Genomic DNA, 25,705 nt, shown 5'->3' with positions numbered 1-25,705 from the left:
AGGAAGGCTCTTTCTTCTGTAGTTGGTCTTTACAAAAGCTAGTGTAGAACATTTAGTTAGAACACATTTCCCCTGAAAAATATCATGAAGGTAGAAATATACAGGAGGATATATGGCTGCCCACTGATCACTTTGTAAAAATTGATACTACAATCTGACACCAAGCCTGAAAAAGTTAGGGGTTACGTTCTAATTCAGGATAAAAAAGAGAAAAAAAGCTTACATCCAGAAATATGCATTGGTAATTTAAGACTAAGAACTAAATGTGCTATAAACTTTCTAATTATAGTTTAGGCTAACCTGATAAGAAACACAAACATGTGAAGTCAGGTCTGTATGAGCTGGTGAGAAATAAACAATGCTGCTTTCTAGGACTAACTATATAGATCTGGAAGTGATTCTTATGAAGGTAGTAACAAAGATAATGCTAGCAGTGAGCTCCCAGAAGGATTTAATATAAAGGAGAAGAATAGAGGCTGCATGATGCAGCCTTGGGCTATTTCCATTATCAGCATGTGGATAGAAGAACAAAATTCAGAAAACAGGGCTTAGTGAAATAGAGAAGGATGAGGCAGAATAGAGAATATTGTGACCATGATTGATGAAGTAGAACATAATGTAAAAAGTGGCAGAGAGCAGGGCAGAGCCAAGATCAAGGAATAAAGGCAGGGAATCATTTGAACTCTTCCAAACTGCCCTTTAAAATAGCACCTCAAATAAAAATATGGAACAGCAGAAAAGACAAAAGGTCGGGGCAAAACAATTTTCCAGCCCAAGACAACTCAGGAGGTAGACAGGAAAGATCTCAGTGACGGCAGGCTTTGGGGGCAGTAGCAGCAGCAGCATCCATAGCTTTGGGAGGTCTCAGCCACAGGCAGTAAAGACGTCAGACAACTGGTCAGAAAATTACAAGGGATACTTTTCTGGCACTGGGTGCAGGACTCTGTTGCATTGCCCATAAACAGTTCTGGGTCCCAGGGCTAAGAGGAGAACTAGTAAACTAGCACCTGTGGTCATGAGGGAGTGGGGGGCCTGGTCACAATTCCAGGGTAGAGAATAGTGCTCATGTTCCCTCACAGGGGAACAGCGGGCCTAGTCTCAGGTCTAAGACCGAAAGGAGCACTGACACTTGTGATTGAAGGAAAGCAGGAGTCTGAGTCACGATTTCAGGGTAATAAGGAATAAAAACACTTAATGCCACAGCGGAGCAGGTACCCTGGTCATAGTTCCAGGGTGGAGAAGAATACTTGTGCTAGCTAACAGATCAGAGTATAGGCCAGAGTAATAGTGACCATACCTCTCCTTAGGTCATCCCACCCTGGAAGAACAAAAAACTTACAGAATCCCAGAACTAACTCTGAAAACAGCAGCCCCAAAACCCTGAAGCCTGAGACAGTATCCTCTCCACTCTGGGATCAGAGCCCAAGTTGAACATAAAACTATAAATCAAGATATAGGCTGGAAAAAATGAGGAAACAAAAAAAAAATAATCTGACTGTAGAAAGTTATTTTGGTGACAGTGAAGATCAAGACACAAACTCAGAAGAAAATAATGAAGTCAAAACAGCTACGTGCAAAGCTTCAAAGAAAAACTATGAGCTGGTCACAGGCCCCTAAGATATCCTACAAGAGTTCAAGAAGTATTTTAAAAATTAAATAAGAAAGGTAGAAAAAAAACTGAGAAAATAAATGGGAGTGATGCGGGATAATTTGAAAAGAGATTCAACAGCTTAGTAAAGGAGGTACCAGAAAAAAAAAATTTGAAGAGAGTAACACAGAATTGGCCAAATGGAGAAGGAGGTACAAAAGCTTACTGAAGAAAGTAATTTCTTAAAAATTACAATTGAACAAGTGGAAGGTAGTGACTTCATGAGAGATCAAGAAATAATAAAACACAATTTTAAAAAATGGAAAAAATAGAAGAAAAATATAAAATATCATATCGGAACAGCTGACCTGGGAAATAGATTGAGGAGAGATATTTTAAGAATTATTAGACTGCCTAAAAGCCATGATTAAAAAAAAAGAGCTTATAAATCATATTTCAAGAAATTATCAAGCAAAACTGCCCTGGTATCCTAAAACCATAGGGTAAAATATAAATTGAAAGTATCCACAAATTACCTCCTAATAAAGATTCCCCCCAAAACTACCAGAAATATTGTATCCAAATTCCAGAGCAACCAAGTCAAGGAGAAAATATTGCAAGCAACTAGGAAAAAATAATTCAAATACTGTGGAGCCACAGCCAGGATAACACAAGATTTAGAAGTTTCCACATTAAAAGATTAGAGGGCTTGGAATGTGATATTCTGGAAGATAAAGGAGCCAAAATTACAACCAAGAATAACCTACCCAGCAAAACTGAGTATAATCCTTCAAGAAGAAAAATTTATATTTAATGACATAGAGGACTTTCCTGATGAAAAGACTAGAGCTAAAAAGAAAATTTGACTTTTACATAGAAGACTTGAGAGAAGTATAAAAAGGTAAACAGGAAAGAATAATCATAAGGGATTCAAAGAGGTTAAACTGTTTACATTTCTAGATGGGAAAATGATATTTGTAATTCCTGAGAACTTTACCAGTATTAGGGTAGTTAGAAGAACTATACATAGAGTTCACTATGATGGAACGATTTAAAAAAAGTAAGGGAAAATTAATAAATTTAAGAGAAAGAGGGATACACTGGGAGAAGGAAAAAGGGAGGGACAGAATGGGACAAATTATTTCATACAAAAGAGGTGTGAAAGGAAGAACTTTTATAGTAAAAGGAAAGATGGTGGGGGTGGTAATGAGCAATACTTGAACCTTACTCTCATTAGAATTGGCTCCAAGAGAGAAAATCATTTCTGTATATTGCAGGGAAGTGGGAGCGGAAAGGAAAAAGAGAAAGGGAAGGGGCTGATCAAAGGGAGGACAGAATTGGGGAGGCAATAGTCAGAAAAAAAGCAGATTTTGAGGAGGGAGAGGTGAAAGGAAAGAGAAAGAAAGCAAAATAGGGAAATAGGATGGAGGGAAATACAGTTAGTAATCATAACCATAAATGTGACTGAGGTGAACTCACCTATAAAACAGAAGCAGATAGCAGAGTAGATTAAAAATCAGAATCTGACAATATGTTATCTACAAGAAACACATTAAGAGGATGAATCAGAATCTATTATGTTTCAGCTGCAATTTAAAAAAAAGCAATGGTAACAATCATAATATCATACAAAGCAGAAGCAAAAGTAGATCTAATTAAAAGAGACAAGGAAGGAAACTACATCTTGCTAAAAGGTACCATAGGCAATAGAATAATAGAAATACTAAGCATATATGCACTAAAGAGTATAGCATCCAAATTCTTAAAGGAAATGTTAAATGAATTATAGGAGAAAGTGGGCAGTAAAACTATAGTAGTGGGGGACTTCAACTTTTCCCACTTAGAATTAGATAATTCTAACAAAAATAAAGAAGAAAGAAGTTAAAGAGATGAATAGATTTTAGAAAAAGTTAGATATGATAAGACTTCCGGAGAAAACTGAATGGGAATAGAAAGGAATGTAATTTTCTTTCCCCTAGTGGTACATGGCCTACACAAAAATTGACCATGTAATAAGACATAAAAACTTTACAACCAAATGCAGAAAAGCAGAAATATTAAATGCATCCTTTTCAAATCATAATGTAATAAAAATTCCATTCAACAAAGGGCCATAGAAACATAAACTAAATTAATGGAAACTAAACAATGTAATCCTAAGAATGAGTAAGTCAATGATTAAATCATAATAAATAATTTGTACAAGTGAAGTGCTTCACTGGGGAGTTGTAAAATATTAGCTGTGTAGGGCAGCAGTGCATAGTACTGAGAATACATGAGAGGAAAATAATCTCTTTTTTTTTTTACAAGATAATCCCAAGGCAGCATAAATGCATGCAGCAGTCAAATAAAGTTAATATGAAATTTTCAATCAACTAGAAAAACAACAGTTGAAAGAAACTATTGGTAGTATTTTCTGTCATAGACAGAATGTATCTTACCACAAGAAATAAGCTATCTCACAGGCTATAGACTGGTGGTGTATTAGCATGAATGACAGGATTGAATAGCAATACAAAGTCAATATTACCTTATTGTAAGTGAGCCCTTTCTAGCTCCAGTCACTTCAATCAATTGGTTAATTTCCTTTTTGAAAAATCATTATCATAATTATCCAATCACCATAATAATAATTTTATGGTAATAATATATACTAATTATCGATATCTATATATTACTTAAAGTTTTGTAAAGTGCTTTAAAGGTACTATTTCATTTTATTCTTACATCAACCCTGGAAGGTAGGTGTTATTATTATCTCCATTTTACAGATAAGGGAACTGAGGCAGCAATAGGTTCGATTGTCTAGGGTTACACAGCTATTAGTTGTCTAAAGATATATTTGAACTCAGGTTTTCCTGAAACCAAATTCAGGTCTCTAATATTTCTGTACAGTCCAGTTCTATATTTTCCCTACATTTTTATGGATATACATGACTCATAAGGTTCTGCCATTTCACTGTTAGATTCTAGAGATTAGTGCATTATTTCCTAATTACTTTGTAACAGAATCACAGAATTTGAGAAGCCACAGAATTTCAGTAGCCATCTACTTCAACCCAAACATGAAGAGTTCCTCACTGTAACACCAAAAGAAAGGTGGCTGTACAGTGGCTGTGTGCATGTCTCCAAGCAAGAGAAATCTACTAACTACTGAGACAAGTCATCCTACTCTTGTCAGCTCTTATCATTAGGATGTTTATTTACTGAAATTAAGCCTAAATTAGCCTCTCTGCAACTTACACCCATTTCTCCTGGTGCTGTCTTCTGGTGCTAAATATAACACTTCTTCACATGACAATCCTTTAGATACCTGATCACAACTATCATGCCCTCCATGAATATTTTTTTTTCTTTTCTTAAAGTTAAAAAATGTTCAGTTCCCTCAACATATCAATTCTTAGATGTTGTCAACTCAAGGTCTTTCACCATTTGGTTCTCTTTCTTTGGATACTCTCTGGCTTCTCAAAGTTCTTTTTTACAATATGCTTAGAATTGAACATAATATTCCAGATGAGGCCTGACAAGGGCAGAATCTGGTGGGATTATCACCTCTCTGTTGTTAGAAACTCTGCACTTCCTAATGCAGCCCAAGATGCCATTAGCTCTTCTGGCTGGCATATCATACTGCTGATTCATACTGAGCTTGCTGATCATTAGAAACCTGAGATCCCCTTCAGAATAACCACTCTCTATCTATACTTCCTTAATTTTATATTTGTGGAGCTGGATTTTTCCCCAAATGCAGAACTTTGCATTTGTCCCTGTTGAATTTCAATTTATTAGATTTGATACAAAGTCCTTTTAGATCCTGACTCTGTTATCCAGTGTCCTAGAAATCTCTCTCATTTTTGTGTTAACTGAAAGTTTGAGAAACATGCAATCTGTGCCCTTATCTAAGTCACAGATTTAAAAAAAAAAAGTTAGCTCAGAGCCAATAATAAATCCCTGGAGAACCCAACTAGAGAGCTCCTACTCTTTTGAAACTGAGCCAATGACAAGTTGTCTTTGAGTCTGGCCATCCAACCAATGCTGAATCCATTTGATTGTGTTGTCATCAGATTAAGAGTTTCTTCATGAGTATGATTTACTTTATCAAAAACTTGGCCAAAATCTAGGTATGCCCTTAATATGTTGTTACACAGGCAAAAATATTGAATAAAAGATGTTAGTAGTGAGTATCTGACTTAACTGAAGCCCAGAAAGAAAAGTGCTATAACTATTATTATTTCACTTTAAAGTATGATAAATACCCATCTATTCCACATGTATAAATAACAAAATTAGTTATCTGTCTATCTATCTATCTGGCTGGCTATCTATCTATCTATCTATCTATCTATCTATCTATCTATCTATCTATCTATCTATCTAAATTTTGAGATAGTAATGATTTCATTAGTAGAAGATGTTCCTGAGGAGAACATTTCCTTTAACAATTCAGAACAGCACCTTCCTTACGCCTAATAGCCTTACAAAAATCTGTATAACTAGTATGGTAAGTAACTTCCCCAGGTTCATACGCTAGTCTATGGGTCAAAGACAAAATAGGAACCCAGGTCTCTCTGGTGTCAAGGCAGCTCTTTCCACTGTATGACACAAACTTTACAAAAAGGAGAAAAAATCCATGTTAGATTATGACACAAAGCCAAGGAAATTGCTAGGGAATAGGTTTCAGTAAAGTGTATTTCATGTATCTAGTTGTGAAAAAGATTACTACATAATAGCCATTAAAGGGCTAGCTGATAAAAATTTTGAATAAAATTTGTACTTTTACTTATATATTTTTAAGTATATAGATATCTCCAATGAAATATTAATTTCTATGTTTATAACACACAATATTTGCACATTATCTTGATTCTTTGTGTCCTACACATATCTTCTTTCTGAAGCAAACCTCAGATGTCAAATCCATAACTTTGAAAAACATTTTTTGTAGAAGGCAGATTTAGAGCTATTCATCCTATATCCCAGGTTTCAGTTATAAGGATGAAGGCAGAAATAATTCTACGGCTTTTTCATCACCTTGAAATTATTAAATAGTTCCCAGACATTGTGCAACTCAAATCTAACCTCCAAGTATCCAGTCATTTCTTAGTAATTTCCTACATTTCTGAACTACTATCTCACCCTCCCAGGTGGATACCATTTTCTGCTATTTTCTACTTTCCACTCGTAAGTTAGAGATTTCTCCCAGGCCATTTCCATGAACAGAACATCCTGGCTTTTCTCTCTATTAAACTATGACTCTTTCATCCTTTAGACACTGGTCATAATTATCTTCTTCCATGAAGCTAAGGACTTACATGTGTGTGAACTTTTTTGTTGTTGATGATTGTTTGCTTGCTTGTTTTTAGTTTTTAACATTCATTACAGTAATTTTATTGCAACATATTTTGGCCAAATTCTGCAGAAAGGATTACATCTATTCATTAATTAGAAGTATATTTGTATCTCTGTTACAAAAATTATTAATTTGTTCATTCTAGTAAGAGCTTTTTGACTTTCTTGGCTTTGTCATTCTGAGAAGCACTGAAATGATTACTGAGCTCCTGACAGAAAGAGTAGAATATGCTGAATTTATATATGCTGGTAAAATTCACACATAGTTTCTTTTTTTTTTTCTGACACCAGTATTAATTACAAGAAACTAAAAGAAATTTCTCTTTAAACAAAGAAGTGAATAGGGAGAATAGAGTAAATATAAACTTTGCCCAATTCCTTGATTCTTTGATGGTAATTCTATTTTACTAATCTGTATTTTCATTCAAATATCACATACTCAATAGACTTTTTTATTTCTGTCAGAGTTGTTTTAATTTATATAGTGATTTAGAGAATTTTTTCACCTGACTACATATAGCTTTGATTTCTTCTTCTGAAAACTGCCTGCTTATATCCCTTGACAATTTATCAATTGGGGAATGGCTTTTATTTTCATAAATTTGACTCAGTCTCCTATGTGTTTAATAAAAGAGAGAACATTTTATTTTTATTAGATAAATCTGTTGTAAAAAGTTTTCATATTATTTAATTGTCTATTCTATCTTTTATCAGTAGGATTTAAAAAATGTTGATCATTATTGCTAAATAGATCTGCTCTATGAAGACTGATAAGATGCTTTTTAAAATTTTGGAAAAAAAAAGATATAAGCTCCTTCCACCTTGTTCCTGGTTAATTATCACCATGATATCCTTTAAACATTATTAATATGGGTAATGCTGATATCAGTTACAATCAAAGGTGAGCACAGGAATAATAAACTGAGAAGGCAAAAAAATAAAAACTCAACACCACCTGTTGTTCATTATATGTGTCTTTCAAAAGTGGGTTTTATAGTTAATCATATTTTGGCACTTCAACAATTATTAAAGGTCATGAAATTAGTTCCAGCATGATTTTCTTCTGATGGACAGAGAAGAATGTTGCCAGTTAAACCAATTACATTATATTCTATCATTCACTTCTGATAGTCATTTGTAAAAAGATAGTCTTTGATTATTCCATTTGAAAAGCATCAATCTGAGGATTAAGAATAGAGTTACCCATGACACCTCTTTCTGTGACCCAATCTATCTTGTCTGAGATAGCTTTGCTGACCTTTCTTCCCCCTATAAATAAAATACATTTATTCAGAATCGATTTATGGTTTGTTATTACTTTGAATCACAACCCATTTGGTTTCATTTCCTTCAACTTCTACCTGAAAGATACACAAAATCTGTGAAGACAAGAGCGGAATATGAAGGAGCCTCATAAAAATATAGGATAGGATGTAATGTATGATATTTTAGCCATATGAACATGTGCAAATAAAAAAATGACTTTCTTTTATCATATTAAAAATAATTAACACTCATTTATCCAAAGGGAAAAAAATTAAGGAACAGCCTGACATGACAAATTATAACAGGCAATTATCTCAATGAAGAACTTGGTTTAGCCATTTGTTTTATCTTTCTTACTACCTTCATTCCAGAATATTGTTTTCTCTCTTATTGAAGGAAAATTGTTTCCTGGTCTTTTGACTAACTATTCAATGAAAGATAAGTTTCTTGCCCTTATTAATATTTATTTAGTACTATATAGGCTAATAATATATATATTGGGAACCATCTGGGGAAAATCATATAGTAGAGCTTGGAAAAATCAGCATTTCTTACAACCAGAACCAGAATGCTCCTTTACTTCTGGAGTGAATGGACAGTAGCATGGCTGAACTATTTATTTCAATATTCTTAATGATTGATATAGATCACTGCATAATTAACTTAGCTTCCATGATAACTATTGATTTTAAAAACATTGCATAAAGACATGGCTTTTATCTCTTTTGGCATTGGAAAATGCTGTCACACAAAAAAGATTTTGGACATAGAATCAAAGCCATCCATTATGTTGTGTTAAAGAGCCCCATTTTCTTAGTAATATTGCCATCTTGCTTTCTAGTTTGTACTCTCAATAGGCTATTGCCAACATGATGGATTTGTACAATCCATCAGCATCTAATTTCTTGGAATAGTTTACCCTATTACAAAAGATAGCTCATGTTCAACTTTATTTCTCACTGCATTTTGCACCCTACAAGGCAAGAACAAAGATGAATTGTGGAAAATGTAGATGGCATCCATGTTTACTAGCCAGCATGATCAATCCAAACTCAGTTAGAGCCTGTTATCAGCAGCACCTTAATGGGTACAGAGTGCTATGCAATGATGACTTGTCATAAACCAAGAGACAACTGTGCCCCAACAAAGTCTCCTGCTTGCCTTTGTGTACAAAGTATAAATAGAATTGAGCAAATAGGGTGAAAAAAAGAGTCCCACTGCCGGAAGGCAGTGTTAAAGAAAAATGATGTTCGTAGACACTCTGCCAGTAGCTGGCAAAGCAGTTTTTATAAAACATATTTAATGTTTACAGCTACTTGGAGGCTTGGAAAAAAAGTAATACTTTTAAAACATGTTTAATGTTTAGAAGCACTCTGTGGCCCGAGAAGCAACTCCTGCTAAAATATATTTAATGTTTAGAGTCATTCAGAGGCTAGGAAAAAGCAACATCTTGTTAATTTTTAACATTTATTGCTGATCAGTGGCTACTAAAGCAGCTATCAATACTGTCTGCTTTATGTTTAGAGACACTGTGAACCTCTATGCACACAGTCCTTACCTTGATCTTCTCATGGCTGTACAAAACCTATCAATAGTATTGCCGTAGAAAGCACACTACTAATAAAAATAGAGTAATCCAGAGTGATACTAAAATGTTTTCTTCATATGCAATAATAACCCTTACCACTCTAGACTTCTGGGTTATTCTGTATACTGTGAACACTGCATCCACTGACGCCACAGGGATCAGGAGGCCTTGTTCAACTTTCACCAGTTGTGCTGCATAAAGCTTTGTGACTTCAAAACAACAGCTCAATCCTGTAATATGTAGGTGTTTCCAAGATCCTCACCTTGTGTCCACACATATAGGTAAATGGAGTCCTCCAAACCAAAAACAAAACAAAACAAGCAAACAAACAAAAAACACTAGATGACAAAGGATGTTCTTGTTTTCTTTGATTTTTTAAGCCAATTACATTGGAAAATGCAGTATAATCAACTGCTCTAGGAGAGTCACATTCAGCAGCATGGTACAGAGAAAAGAACATGGAATAGAAGAGGCAGTGTGGTATACAAATAGTTCAAAGAGAAATGACTTTGGATTCAGATGACCTGAGTTCAAATCCTGCCCTGATACTTAATAAGTATGTGAATTTCTTCAAATCCCTGGACCTCAATTTCATCAGATATAAAATGAGGGGCTTGGACTAGAAAACTTATGAGGTCCCTTTTCAAGTTCCCAATCTATGGTCCTGGATCCTAAGACTACTGACTTGGGGTTGGAGAGTATATATTGGTGATTAAATCAAAATAGATAGAAAGCTTTCTAATGGGTACCCACTGAGAAGGAAAATGAACTATAGCTGGAGCTCCTGATCTCCATCACCTAGGAATACATCAGCCAATTACCTGAAGATCAATGTCTGGTACCCTTGAAACATATATATTTTTTGTGTTCCTTATCAGTGCAGAAAGGATACCCCCAAGAAAATCTGGCACTATTCTGCCAAGATGAAGGCTCACTGAAGTGCATAGTTCCTCTCAGATTTATACAGTTGTATTACAGGGAGGCAGAGACCCAACTGAAGAAGAGCTCTAGGGAGCAGTGGAGTGTTTGGCTTCCCACCCATCACCCTACCTGAATTCTTCCCACTTGGCATTTCCTGAAAAACAAGGAAAAGTTTGAGGTTGAGCCTCTGTTTCAATATCCGTGTTGTCATCACAAGGGGGTCTTCAAAAACATATAGATCGCATGACTCCTAGGCTCTCAGTCAAGACAGTTAATTCCCTCCTCTGACAGAGGATATTTCAGATATAAATGTGTCAGGAAAACCTCAATCAAGCAGTACTTTCCTACATACATAAATTCCAAGAAAACCAAAAGGCAAATTAGAACATAAATTAAAACAGTAACTTAAAATTTTCCTTAAGCCAGCTACCTTATTCCAACAAGTTTCACTCTTTAAATCTTTTTGTTTATAGATGCCCCTGACTTACGTAAGCTGTGAGCTACTTGTCTCTCAGACTCCTGGCAGTCCCCTACATCTAAAATGCATGTTCTACTTATCTTCAATTTTCATCCTCTTTGTCTTTCTTCAAGATTCTGCTCACAGATGCCACTTCCATTAAAAAAGTCTTTTGCTGATGCCTTGAATTGTTCTCTGCTGTCTAAAGACTCCTCGTTTTATACTTGTTTGAGGAGGCACAGCAGAGGTAGTGGAGTGGTGGAAAGCAGTATAGAGAGCTTCCTTCCACCAAACTCCTCCAAACACATCTAGAATATGCACCCTTATGAATCTTCTTGGGGAAATACAGACAAAAATGCAGTGAATAATTTGTCCAGCCAAGCTCAGAATATCCCTGGCAGAAATGTCTGTGGATACTAGTACTAGTGACATTTCAGGGCCTCACAGGTTTTGGAACACTCCAGCACCCAGGAGAGGTTATGCACAGGGCAAGAAGAGGTCCTAGACCCATATTGGGATACTGTGATGGGGACGGATGCAAACTGGCAGCTCTGTCACTACCCATTTCTGGATCATAGATATAGGACATACTGAAAACTGCACATGTGGGTAGCATTCGGGGCAGGGAAACCCTGCATTTTCTCCTGAGAAAGGAAGATCAGAAAGGAGCAACAGTGGTGAGGCTCAGACTTAAGGAAGAGAGCTGGGTCTTGGTTCCAGCATCTACCAAGCCAACAAAGCAATAACCAGGACAAAAATTTCGGACCAAAAGGAAGCCTACAATTCTGCTGCTCTGTACCAGTAGTCCTCAGACTAAGGGGACAGAAATCAGATTTTGCCCTGGATTAGACCACTTTTGAAGCATTGAAAGATTGTAGATTCCCAGTCTCTCCCTGTGGTCCTGGAATAGCCAAACTCCAAATACCCCCAAGAAAGCAGCAACAGTATCAGTCCAGACTTTCCCTATAGAAGTGTGATAGACTTAACATCAAATTCAAAGTCAGGAAGCAAAATGGAAGGATGAGAAAAAGAAACACCATAAAGAACCATTATGGTATCAGGGCAGCTCAAGACACAAGCTCAGAAGGAGAGCATGACTGCAAAATATTTACAAGGAAAGCTTCAGAGAGCAACACAACTTGGGGTAAAGGCAATGAGAATTCTTGGAAGAGATGAACCACTTAAAAAAGAGCTAAAAGATTTTTTATAAATAAAATGAGAGTGCTTGAGGGAAAAAACAGTGGAAAAAGAATGAGAGCTTTGGCAGGGGGGAGAATTGGAAAAAGAATGGACAGCTTAGCAAGTAGGTATAAAACCTTGTCCAAACAACAAACTCCCTCAAAATTGGAATGGATCAAACAGAATTCAGTGACTCTGTGAAGTAATAAGAAATATTGAAACAAAATCAAAAGACTGAAAATATAGAAGAAAATGTAATAAATGTAGCTCATAGCAAAAACAACTGACATGGAACACAGATTGACAAGAAAAAAAAATTAAAAAGCATTGGCCTCTCTAAATGCCATGACCAAAACTAAAGCCTAGACATCCCATTTCAAGAACTTTTAAAAGAAAGCTCTTAGAACCAGAGGGTAAAGTGGAAATAGAATCCACCTGTCGGCTTCTGAAAGTAACCTCCAAATGAAAGCTCCCAGAAATGACACAGCCAAATTCTAGAGCTTCCAGGTAAAAAAAATATATATATACTACAAGGAGCAGGAAGAAAGAATTCAAGTACTGAGGAGCCAAAGTCAGGATCACATGAAATAATAATCACCACTATAAAGGAACAAAGAACTTGAAAAACAATATTTCAAAAGGCAAATATTATGGCCTTAGAAGTAACAACAATTTACCCAGGAAAACTGAGGTACAAGCTACAAGGTGGGGGGAATAGATCTTTAATGAATAGCGGACTTTCAAGTATTATTGATAAAAAGACCAAAGTTGTGGAAAAACTTTGAAGTTCAAATACAAAAGTAGAGAAATATAAAAAGGTAAACATGAATGAACAATGATAAAAGACTAAATAAGGGTAGTCTGCTTGCATTTAAATATGGGGAGATGATATAAGTTCCCTCTGAATCCAACTGTCATCATGGATTATAGAGGAAGTCCAAGTAGACAAGGCCTAGCAGTGTTGATGACCTTAAGAAAGGAATAGAAAGAGAGAGGACGAGAAATACAGGATGTGGGGGAAAGGACTAGAAGGTTAAAGAAAATTATCTTACATAATAATGATGGACAATTAAACATCTATACAAATAAAGAAGAAGTAATGGGGGCAGAGCTGACACTTGACCCTCACTCTTCTGAATTGGTCAAAAGAAGGAAGAATATACTCACAGAGTTACTTGGGTACAGAAATACTCTACACTCAATGAAGAAACAGGAGGGGAAGGGGAGAAGGGAGGAGGGGAAATTAATGAGATAGTAGATTAAAGGAAGAGATTAGTCCTCAGCAAAATGAACTCTAAGGAGGTACAAAAATATTTATAGCTCTTTTTTGAAGGGGTATAGAATGGGAATTATGACCACTTCAAAATGGTGGCTATCAGAAGTGATTTTGAGTTGGAGTGAATTACACTCATCATGGTTTTTTTTTTCTTTAAGAGAGAAATAAGAAGTTTATATCATAAGTGGAAATCTCTCCATTCTCCTCTCTGCCTCCTAGCTTCTCTCACTTTCTTCAAATCTCAGCTAAAATTATACCTCCTAAAAGAAGCCCATGTTAATCTTAAGGCCTTCCCTTTGAGATTATCTCCAATTTATTAAATTTACCCCACATATACCCTATTTATACATAGCTTTTGTATGTTTTCTCCTCCATCAGACTGAGCTTATTGAGAACAAGGACTGTATTTTTCCTTTCTTTGTATTCCTAGTACTTAGCACAACATAAGGCACATAATAGCTACTTAAGAAATGTGTATTATCTGACTGAAATTCCTTCCAGTACCACTTAACCCTCTGTACTGCCATCAAATTTTGTTTTGTATTTCTTGCCTTTAGACACTTTCATAACACTGTAATTATTCATTATAGGATAGTCAAGCCAATTCCAGGTTGTGTTTATATGAGGAAATTTATTCTGGGATATTAATGTTGGTTTCCCAAACTACAGCAATACATACATACATACATATATGTATGTACGTGTGTATGTGTACATGTGTATGTATGTGTGTGCGCATATATATGTATATATTATGTGTGTGTGTGTATATGTATATATATATACACACATACACACATATACACATATATATGAAATCTATCCTAGTCAGGGAAACTCTTGTCTTGGAGGATGTCCAAAGAGGTAGGTTTTTTGCCAACTGTGAAACACGAATCTGAGATTGGGATGAAAGTCAAGACTACCAAAGAGGCTCCATTGAGTGCTGGACTCTCAACAATTCAGAGTTAACCCATGTTTCACAATTGGTAGTAGTAAGCAATCTCCTATTATTTGATCATTTAGAGAAAAAAAATCATTTTCTGCAATGCCAAAATGGTTATTCATCATTTATATATAATGTTCATATAATGACTGCTAATTCATGCAATATCCTCCACATATTTCTATCCTTATACTGTTCCCTTGAATCAAATATACTATTAGACACAAGTTACATGTATGTAGGAAAAAATAACTATTCCTGTGATTTACAAGATTACTGAACCACTTTCAAATTCTTCTTATAAGGAATATGACAACATTGAAAATTTGCTTTCATGTTGTACATACTTTGGTGAAATGATGCTTTAGTATATGACTTCTGATTTTTCTATAACCCCACGAGGATGAAGTACAATACAACATAGTTAAATAGTGAATTCCATACCACAGCAGTGTGTAATAACAGATCTGAATGTAAATCTATAAATATCATTTCCAGGTTGAAATGTACTTCAGATACAAACCAGATAAATGTTATATGATGATAATATATGTTGGTAATGTTTATGTTATCAATTAATTTTACAGTTGAACTAAATCCTAAAGTCTCTGTTTTGTTTTTAAAACAAAGAATTCATTTACATTTAAATTTTTTTTTAAATTAAAGAACTACAAAACAGATTTTTTCTTCTTCTCTTTTGTTACTACTATAATAGTGGCTAATTTTAGGTAATTTTTTTGCTTTCACTTTGCTTTCATTTTGCCTGTTTTAATTTGGCCTAATACAAGGGTAATTTAAGTGATCAGAGTGTACTTTTTCTAATTGGCAAACAGATTTTAAGCTAACATCCTTACTGTAAATGAATTTTTTTTCTTTTTTCCTTTTTTTTTTAAGGCAATTGGGATTAAGTGATTTGTCCAGGGTCACACAGCTAGTAAGTGTCAAGTGTCTGAGACTGGATTTGAACTCAGGTCCTCCTTGACTCTAGGGCCAGTGCTCTATCCACTGTACCACCTAGCTGCCCCTGTAAATGAATTTTAATAATATACCTTGTTTTGCTTTCATATCTAATGACAATAGTTTGACCTGCTGGAGATATGTACATAACTGAATTAATCAATTTATCTTTTAAAATGAGATTTCAGAAATTTTGCTGCTAAATCAGATTTATTTTTACTCTGAGAAATTATCCATGTGCCTTTCCCAAAAAAAAAAAAAAATTGTAAGGCACAGGTAATTTTTTTAAAAACACATCTGCAGATGGTCACAATGCCAGCCAGCTGCTGCTGCTGCCCATTAAGGAATAGAGCTATCTATTGTAATAATATATGTGAGAGTTTTAGGAAGGATAAAAGGGAGAGATAGACAGAGAGACAGAGATAGAGAGACAGAGACGGGGAGACAGAGAGAGAGCCTGAAACAGACACTAGGCTTTAGGCCTATGTGTTACACTCTGCAGTTTTAAAACTAAGTGAACTCTTCTGAAACTCTTTCTAAGGTCATAAAGATGATAGGATCTCTGAATACCTGATAAGGTCACATACACAATTTCAAATACATTTGAGGTAAATCCATGTGACACATCTCATAGCCAAGAAGCTGTCTATGCCCTGAGGATAGTCTGTGCAATCTTCATTAAATGTTCTGTATGGTTATAAGGGCAGCAGGAGTCATCTGAAGAATTTCAGAGTTAGGAAATTTTAGCAATTGTTCACACTTACATTTGAAATTATAGCTTAGGAAGTGATAAATAAGTAGCTCTGGCTGGTGAATGCACTGAACAAGGACAGAAAAGTTAGCTTTGAAATAAATAAAGGGATTCAGGCTCAGATGATGATTGCCCCATTTTTAAAGCAGGGCTACCTCACTCAGAGACTCAGAGTGGAGGCTGAGACTTGAAAAAAAAAAAAGCCCCAGGTGATTTAAATCTAGTTTTAAAATCAACATAATCACCAAGATTCTTCCCTTGTAAGGGAGTAATTTTTTCAGGTCTCTGAACTACCCTGTTGAGCCATTTATATGCCATGAGAGTAATAATATTGAAAATACTTGAAGAAAGATTTCCAAGTTTTTTTTTTTCCACATACCCCCCCCACCCCATCAATTAGTTGATGAAATGGCTCTTCAAATCCCCTTTCATATATTAAGCTTTCATTTGTTGCGGGTTTTTTAAAATTACCTCCTAAGATGATAATTTGAGAAGTAGTATGCTGAAATTCTCTTTCATATAACAAATTGTCAGTTGTTCTCAAATGTAAAATAATGACTTAAGGGAAAAAAAAACTACCCAAGTCCTAGATAAGGTATTGCTATATCATTTGGGAATATAAAGATGACTTCCTTTCCATAAGACCAGAAAGAAACATGTGTTAACAGGTTAAAATGTATATTTGCATTATTCTAACTTTTAGAAACATGTTATCTATATGTAAATACACATTTATAAATATATATGCACACATGAGGGAGAGAGAGAGAGTGCGCGCATGAGAGAGAGAGAGGTGGAGTAGGAGGAGGAGGAAGAGAGGAGGAGCAGCATGATGTCTAAAGAGCCAATGTCAGAGTCAGGAAATTTTGGTTTAAGTCTTGTCTCCGACATACACATATACATATATGTATGTATGTATGTGTGTAGACTGTGTGACCCTGAACAAATCACTTAATATCTTAGTGCTTCACAGATATCACTAAGGTTTCAGAGTAATTGCCTATATTCATTGGTAAATTATGTATATCTAAAGAAAGTTTAGGCTACTACCTTCTTTATGTACCCACTGCCCAAGTTCTAGTACTTACGTTGTTGGGATCAGCAATTTACCCAAATCCAGAGATACCTACAAGCAACATGGCCCCTACTGGATATACCTGAGAGGATCCATTTTTAAAGCAAGAATCTGTATTTCGCATCTGAGACCAAAAATGTGGTAAATGATTACACCCAATTTAAGACCAGTAAATTTTGATGCAAACATATACATTTTTTGTGGGGTGACTATAATGTCCCTGGAGTGGCCACTGACTTAACACAAAAGTTGTCTATTTAGAAGGCATTTGATGCTAAAGAGTGAGAGAAACCAGCCCCCAATGTCCTAAATTATCATTTCTAGCTACAAAGCATACTATAATGTGTTCCTAGTTATTAAAGAAGGAAGGATCTTTTCTTTTCCTCTTCTCCCAGAATCTGCATGTGAACTTACTGTGCTATTTTTTTCTAGTTTGAACAAAAAGCTACTGTCTTGTAGTTGTAGCTATCACCAATATATTCCATGTTTTCCTAAGCAAAGAAAAAAAAAACTCACAAAGAACCACTACTTTGTGGTGGGAAGAATTGTGAAAGTCCCTGCATGCAGTCCTACCCAGGACTGGCTCATCAAATAGAACTTTAAAGACCTTTACCACTTACATGCAAGCATACACACACATATGGCCATATATCACTTCAGTTGGTTTAATGTGCAGAAAGATATTATTCATTCCACTTCATAAACTTAACAAAAGAATTCACTCTATGAATTTGTGCAAAAACATTATGTAACTAACAGGTTGGCGAGAAAGGTTTATTGTGGTGTATCCCAATAATATCTTGAAAAAAGAATAACTGGGGTGGGGAGAAAGACCTCTAGTTCAACAACAACAACAATAAAAAATTAAACTGATAAATGAAAATATTTGTGTGTTCAGCACAGGATTGTTCTGTCTTGCAAATTATACTTTAGCTATTAAATCTGAGATGTAGGAAACTCAAGTTAAAGAGAAGTGAGCAGTAGCTAAGAGAGTTTTCATTTTCTTACTCACCCACTGGAGACATTTCTGGGACACTAGCAACATAAGGTCCATCCAAGAACTTTGGCTCATTATCATTAATGTCCTGCACTTTGATGATGAATTCTGATTCAGGCTCCAGGGGCTTCCTGGTATGTATGTCCACAGCCTGAGCACGGAGAGTATAGAAAGGTTTTTCTTCTCGATCAAGGCTTCTTATGGCATGAATGTCCCCTGTGGTTTCATCAATGGTAAAAACTGTGCCAGCTCCATCTCCTGAGAGGGTGTATTTTACACTGCCCACTCCTTTGTCTAAGTCGGAATGAAGCTTTATAGTAGAGAAACAGAAAAAAAAGAGAGATAATAAAATCATTAAAGGAATATTTCTAAATGAGAGACATCATTTACAAAAAGCTTTGAAAAATCATTTTTCACTCAAGTAGAAGTTTAAAACCATTAATTCATCCACCCTATTATCCTTCTTTATACAGAATTCTGAATTATAGAGCTGAAAAGGATCTTCAGATTCATATTTATTCCTAATAATCTCTCCCAACTTGGGAAAGATTTTATTTTACCTTTAGATCAAGGAAAGAAAAATTACCTTTTCCACAATTTGAGAAGTGTGAAAATGGTCACCATGTAGGAATAGGAGACAGCATTTCATGACTAAATCTGCTTTTCTGGCCAGGGGGTGGAGATGGGACAATGGAATGAATAAGAAGTTTCGCCCAATCATTAAATTCAATTTAATTCACATTCATGAAATGCTTAATATGAGTTAGTAAAGTTCAGTAAGGGCTAAGGAAGATACAAAATTTCTAACTACCTACTTTCATGGAGTTTGTTATCTAAAAGAACTAATACACATTTTTCTAGCAACTTAATCTTTTTGACCCAAAAGCCTAGACTAGTAAACTTGCAAAGGGATGTAGGACTAAGGACTAAGCTTGATGGTTCTGTGAGAGCAAATATTTCAGCTATGAATATTCTGCCAGATTGATAGGCAGTCTTACTTAATTGTGCTAAAAGTAATGATAGGGATAAACACTGGACTATTGATATATGAAAGACTATCTTTTAATATGAGAAACTCCCAGATGACAAAACTCCCTCAACCAATGGAGGAAAGCACTTGCTCTGTAATTTATAGTTCTAGAATTTCTTAAAATACCAAGAGGCTAAGTGACTTACCCAAAGTCACACAGCCAATGTCAGAGGCTGGATTCGAACTCATTTATTCCTAGCTCAAAGAGTAGCTCTCTAAACACTACACCAAAAATAAACATGGAAAATTTATGACATAAATAATTATTTAAATACAGAATCCCTATTTTACATATAGGGGAGGGAGATAAGCTGACACAGATTATGGCTAAGGGTCTTATCTAAAATCACACAAACTAACTGGAACAAAACAAAATAAGGAAAAATCCTGATGATCTCCAGATATGAAGCCATCATGCAATGCAATAGACCATGCTGTTTTCTAAATCATTCTCTTTTCTTTCAAAGTCAGCCTCTGTCCAGATTTGGAGAACAGAAGGTCTGCATGTTTTCCTGAAGAAGAAGAAAAAAAAAACACACACACACATCCAACTAAACCTGGAATCAAAGACCTGGATTTGACTATCAGAGCCATGTCTGACTTGCCATGTGACCTTAAGCAAGTCATTAAACCTTGCTGAGCTTCAATTCTCTCCTTTCTAAAGCAGGATTCAAACATCTGTCCTCGTCTATGCTTGTAAGGTTCAAATGAGATTATAGGTATATATGCATATGATATGTATATGAGTACTTTGCGAAATGAAAAAAAATAGTATAGAAATTTATGGTGGTGTTGTCATTGTTACCACCACTGTCAATTGCTATGTGTTTGTTCCTACAACAACATATGAAAGGAATGAATAAAGAGAAGACTGGGAGAAATATTTTCTCTGTCATGCCATAAATGATGTTCTAGATGGATTCCTGAGCAAATCTTAGCTATGGATAAAGGATGGGAATTCTTAAGCATAAAATCAAGGCAAAGATAAAAGTTCTTTGAACTCAGTGATTTTAAATTGCAATATTCCATACTACTACTGAGTATGAGTATTGCCAATCCAAACACTGAGCAGAGTTTACTTTAGCGTGTGATCAATTTGAAGACATGGGACAGGCAAAAGCTCAGTGCAGAACTGATGAGTTTTTACAAACTGGATTCAATTTGCCAAAGGCTCTTGAGAAATATGGTAATAGAGTAGGAACTTAGTCAAAATCCTCAGTAGGTTCTGAAGATACCATACAAATGTTGACATTTCCCTTCTGTCAAAACCAAGGCCATTTTAGCCCAAACAGATCGAGAAATGGCAAAACAAATATGTTTCATTGTTTGCCCCAGATTCAAATGAAATTCGATTTTGATATTGCTGTTATCTTTGCTGCTCCCAACACTCAATATCTTAAAATTTATTCAAAGCTAAGATTTATATGTATTGCTGTCTCAGAAGAGAATGCTTAATAGTATGTTAAAGATTAGCAAATGAAATGAGGATCATTCATGCAAAACACATGGGAGGATTTGACCATCTCATAGCAGCTTAAAACAGTAGGCTGGTTAAATAGAGATATATAGTACCCAGGGTAGAGATGTAACAATATAGCTACATAGCAATGACTATTCTAGTCACTTAGAACATGTGTACTTGACCACAAGGTTAACTTTTCTATTAAGTATATTCTATAATGAATTCTAATATGCCAGAAAGTCATCCTGGTTAGCATTTTGATAATTTTGTTAGATGTAAATAGCAAGGACTGTATTGTGATAATGATTGACTTTTTATTCAAAGAGTAGAAATAGAAAAAATCAAGAGAAATGTTTTGTAGGTTAAAAATTTTGAATTATCATTAGCTAACATTGATTTTAGATAGATCAACTGGCTTTTCCAGGCCTCAGTTTCCTCATTTGTAAAATAACAGGGTTGGCCTATATGATCCCCAATGTCTTTTACAACTTTCAAAATTCTGTAATTCTATGAATGACTTTTAAAAAGCACCTTTAATTATGATTGTTTATTTTGTGTCCTCCTACTCAAAACATATATATAAAGCCATTTTCTTAGTGTGTTGAATAGTTGAAAATGAATAGATTTTCTATCTAGACTTCGAAGCTTACCATATATTCAATTAAAATACTTCATAAATAACTCAGAAAATCAATGATTACTGGCTTTACCGGCTTTACCAAAGTGCATCCTTTAGTAGAAGGCTTCCTGTGTTACTGAAGGGGGAAAAAAGGAACTCAGCATCCATACTTTTGGTGATGAAATGCTCTGAAATTAACTAAATTGATCTACAGATGACAGCTCAAAGCTTGACTTTTTATTTAAATATTTTTTTAATCTATTTTGCCTTGCTAAAGTATGAATTATGCTGGTGTAGACCCCAATAATCTAAGCTTATCTCCACGTTCTGTTGAGCATCAGAAGAAATTTTCAGTGGCGACAATTAGCATTCCTGACTTATACCTGAAAGTCAATAATCTTATTCTGAGAAACTGTGTATATGTAACATGGCCTACGTGGTTACATCCATTCAGTTCTGGAGTAGAATTGGTTCATGTTTTTTTCATTCCTTAATTTCACTTGATTCCATTGCTGAGAGAAAAATTCCTGTAATATGAATAAGAAGCATCTCAAATATCTTTCAGGCTATTCTTGGAAAACTGAAAAAAATTGCCAAGAATTATCCTTAACTTTAAATTTTGTCAATAGCTACAAAACTACAGTAATTCAACAGTTCCTTTACATTAGATATAGAGTAAGCCAGTCATTTCATAACAACATGAACTGTTGTCCTGATAGCAATTTAAAAATCACAAGAAACATCTTATATTATTAACAAAAAAATCTCTTCGTAAAAATGTGCTCTGTGGGAGTACCTGTTGTATATATTATCATAGTGCAACTGGCAGCTCCAATAACACCATCTGACTGTGTTGATATTTGACATCATTCCCTTTCTAGCCTCCAAAAAAAGTTGTACAGATGATGAATGTAGAGATATGTGGTGTCCAGACAATTTTGTTAGAAGTGGTGATGTTTTGTTGATGATTTCCAAGTCGGATCAGATGGTGCATGGAAAAAAAAAAAAGATGCCAATAGAGGCTCAAAAAGGAGATTCAAGATTTACTTTAGAGTACAAACTGAACTTTAATTTCATTGCTTAAGAAAGCAACTTGGTCTACAGAGTTAAGTACTCAATAGTTTGATTCTGATTTGAATTTTAGAAATTGTACTGCCCAAGACAAAAAGGAAATTCATTCATATTTTCTTTGAGGTGAAAGTGCGCACACACACACACATACATATACATACACACACAATATATATATACATATATATACATATATATATCTTGTTGTCAAATAGTAATTCTTGGACTTTTAAAAATTATGTTTTTATTTTTTTGTGCAAAAATAAGGCATTAGCCTTTATACCTAAAATTTTAACTAATCATACATTTTTCAATAATTACAATTTAGAATACTGAGCCATTGAGAATATTTAACTCTTTTGTTTCTTTTTTGCTATTGTTGATGACATTGTTTTTGTAAATTCCACAATTTGGAAAGCCCAAGTTGAGTCAACAAGCATTTATTAAGGGCCTACTATGTGTCAGATTTTGTGCTAAGTGTAGAGGATTAAAAAAAAAAATCTCTGCCATTAAGAAGCTAAAAATCCAAATGGAATGAAAATATGCAAACCACAACAACAACTTAGTATAAACAAGATGTTTACGAGAAAAAAATGGGGATAATCTTAGGCAGAAGACTAACATTAAGGAGGATGGACAAGGCTTCTTCCTCAGAGTGGGGTTTTAGCTGAGATTTGAAGGAAGCTAGGGAAGTTAGCAGATAGAGGTGAGGAGAGAGAAAATTCCAAGAATGGGGGGATAGCTAATAAAAAGGTATGAAGTCAAGAGATACAGCGTCTTGGGAAAGCAGCAGTAATGACTAGATTGTAGAGCATGTGGAGGGGAGTAAGGTATAAAAATCTAAGAAGTGTCCAGATTACAAAGGCCTTTAAAATCTAAACAGAATTTTATATTTGATCCTGGAGGAAATAAAGAGTAACTGGAGTTTTTGAATAGAGAAGTGACATGATCATAAGTATGTTTTATGAAGATTACTTTGTTAGCAGAGGATGACTTTGAGTGGCAAGAGGCTTGAGGCAGGGAGACCAACCAGAAATGGTCTTCAATGGACTTCAAATGGACTTCAATGGTCCAGGAATGAGTTTTTTAAACCAGGATGAATTTATTCCTAGTTACTTAAATTAGGCCTGCACTTTTGAAAAACAGGTCTGATTTCAACATTATATCTTTGTTTATATGAATGTCTTTCAAATGTGCAAGAGATTTGGTGGCACATAAAAATAATAAACTAGTTATCTACATTATACAAGATTATGACCATGATTAACAAAGTGACTACTAAAAAAAGGTTTATAAATTTGGTTTGCTATCAAGTACATCATATAGCCTATCATTACTGAAACATCTAGTGAGAACAATATTAAGTATGTCACATGAATACAGGTTATAAAACACATACTGAATAAAGACACTAAATATAAGCTTCCAACTTTCAAAGATTAGCTTTATTTATCCTTTGGTGTCATGAATTCTGAAGTGGGAAGGAATGATCTGTTTACATGTTTTATCTGTTTAAAAATGTTTACCAATTTGAAAGTTGGGAATTAGTAAAACATTCCCCTCATTTGCTTGAAGATGGAGATCTACTACATGTCTTTTTACTGGTTGTCATGCTCGCTTAATGATAAAATTGACCAATGAGAGTCCAATTCTGGGAGTATATATAGTTATCTCTACTTGCTACCAACTCACGTGGAGTCTTGCAAAGCCTACTTTTAGAAACATGTGATGGTGTGCAGGGCCAAAATTATATTCTATCTAGGGGAAATTCTTTTGAAAAATCAACTAGAAATAAAGATGGGTAAAGAGGTGGAAATGATGGAGGTCTCATGCAGATGATGACACCTGAGATAAATCTTGAAGGAAATCAGGGATTCTAAGAGGTTGAGGCAAGGATGTAGGACATTCCAGATATCTTGGTCAGATGGTACAAAAATATAGAGATCAGAAATGGAGTGATGGATATGAGGAACCTCCAAAAGAACAGTTTTATTGGACTACAGAGTACATGCAGAAGTATAATGTTTAATAAGGCTGGGAAAATAAGATGGGGCCAACTTATGAAAAACTTTAGTGCTAAATATTGTAGTTCTAATTTTCTCCTAGAGGCAAAATTTATTAAAGGTTATTGAGTAAGAGGCTGAAGAACAGCATTTCATAGTACTTTGGGAAAATAATTTTGGTGGTTATATGTTGGATGGGGAGAGGGAAGTGAAGGCAATAAGCATTACTAAACCACCTACTACATGCCAGGCACTATGCTAAACACTTTACAAATGTCTCATTTGATCTTTGTAACAAGCCTGTAAGGTAGGTGCTGTTATTATTTCTATTTCATAGTTGAGGAATTGAGGTAAACAGATGGTAAGTGACTTGCCTAGGGTCACGTAGTTAATAAAAGTCTGAGGCTAGATTTAAACTGCTACAGTTAAATAATTAAGCCAAATATCATTCAGAGAAGTGATTTATTTAGCAGCGCACGAGATTGAAAAACAAATGGGGTTCAGGGCTTTCAGTATCCCAGAACCCAGAACTTTGATTTTTACGCAGTTAAAATACAGTTTGGAGGGAATAAAAAATAGGATGTAATGAAATAGGGAGATATTTGGGACAGGGAGGTCAATTAGGAATAATATTGCATTATCTCCCCTCCAACCCACTCTGATTCCAAATTTCATTATTTCTGTTAATGCATCACCATCTTTTGAATTTCTCAGGTTTATAATCTTGGTATTAACCTTGACTTCACTATTGATCACTCCATATATTCAATCATTTGCCAGATTTTAGTTTAAACCTCCACCACATCTCTGGCATTTCACCCCTTCTCTTCACTCATAGAGGTACCATCTTGATTCAAGTACTTATGCCCTATTGTCTGAATTATTGTAATACTCTTCTAATTGTTTTCCTACTTTAAGTATCTCAGCACTCCAGGCCATCTGATATCCCACTGCCAAAGTTATTTTTCCTTAGGGAAGATCTGACCACATAACTCTTCTACTCAATCAACACCAGTGGCTTTTTATTGCCTCGAAGAAAAAATGTAAGTTTTTAAAGACCTTCATAATCTGAACATAACCCATCTTTCTCATTTCATGTGACCTTACATCCTATCCCACACTCTGAACAAGCTATACTGGCCTTTCCTATTTCTCATACTTGACACTCCATTTGAC

The 25,705-nt window shown here is 35.0% G+C and overlaps 1 protein-coding gene across 2 annotated transcripts in view; it reads right to left on the bottom strand.

Annotated features, from left to right (window-relative positions):
• CDH12 (cadherin 12) overlaps positions 1-25,705 on the bottom strand; it is a 390,052-nt gene that overhangs the window by 284,236 nt on the left and 80,111 nt on the right. For both annotated transcript variants that reach the window (XM_027868906.1, XM_027868907.1), the window contains exon 2: positions 18,360-18,654. In XM_027868906.1, the coding sequence (XP_027724707.1) occupies positions 18,360-18,654 (295 nt within the window). The remainder of the gene's footprint in view (positions 1-18,359; positions 18,655-25,705) is intronic.

This window comes from Vombatus ursinus, unplaced genomic scaffold, assembly GCF_900497805.2.
Source record: "Vombatus ursinus unplaced genomic scaffold, bare-nosed wombat genome assembly UNPS02014791.1, whole genome shotgun sequence".
NCBI lineage: Eukaryota > Metazoa > Chordata > Mammalia > Diprotodontia > Vombatidae > Vombatus > Vombatus ursinus.
The sequence above is the reverse complement of the archived record's forward strand: the minus strand, read 5'-3'. Positions and strand labels throughout refer to the sequence as shown.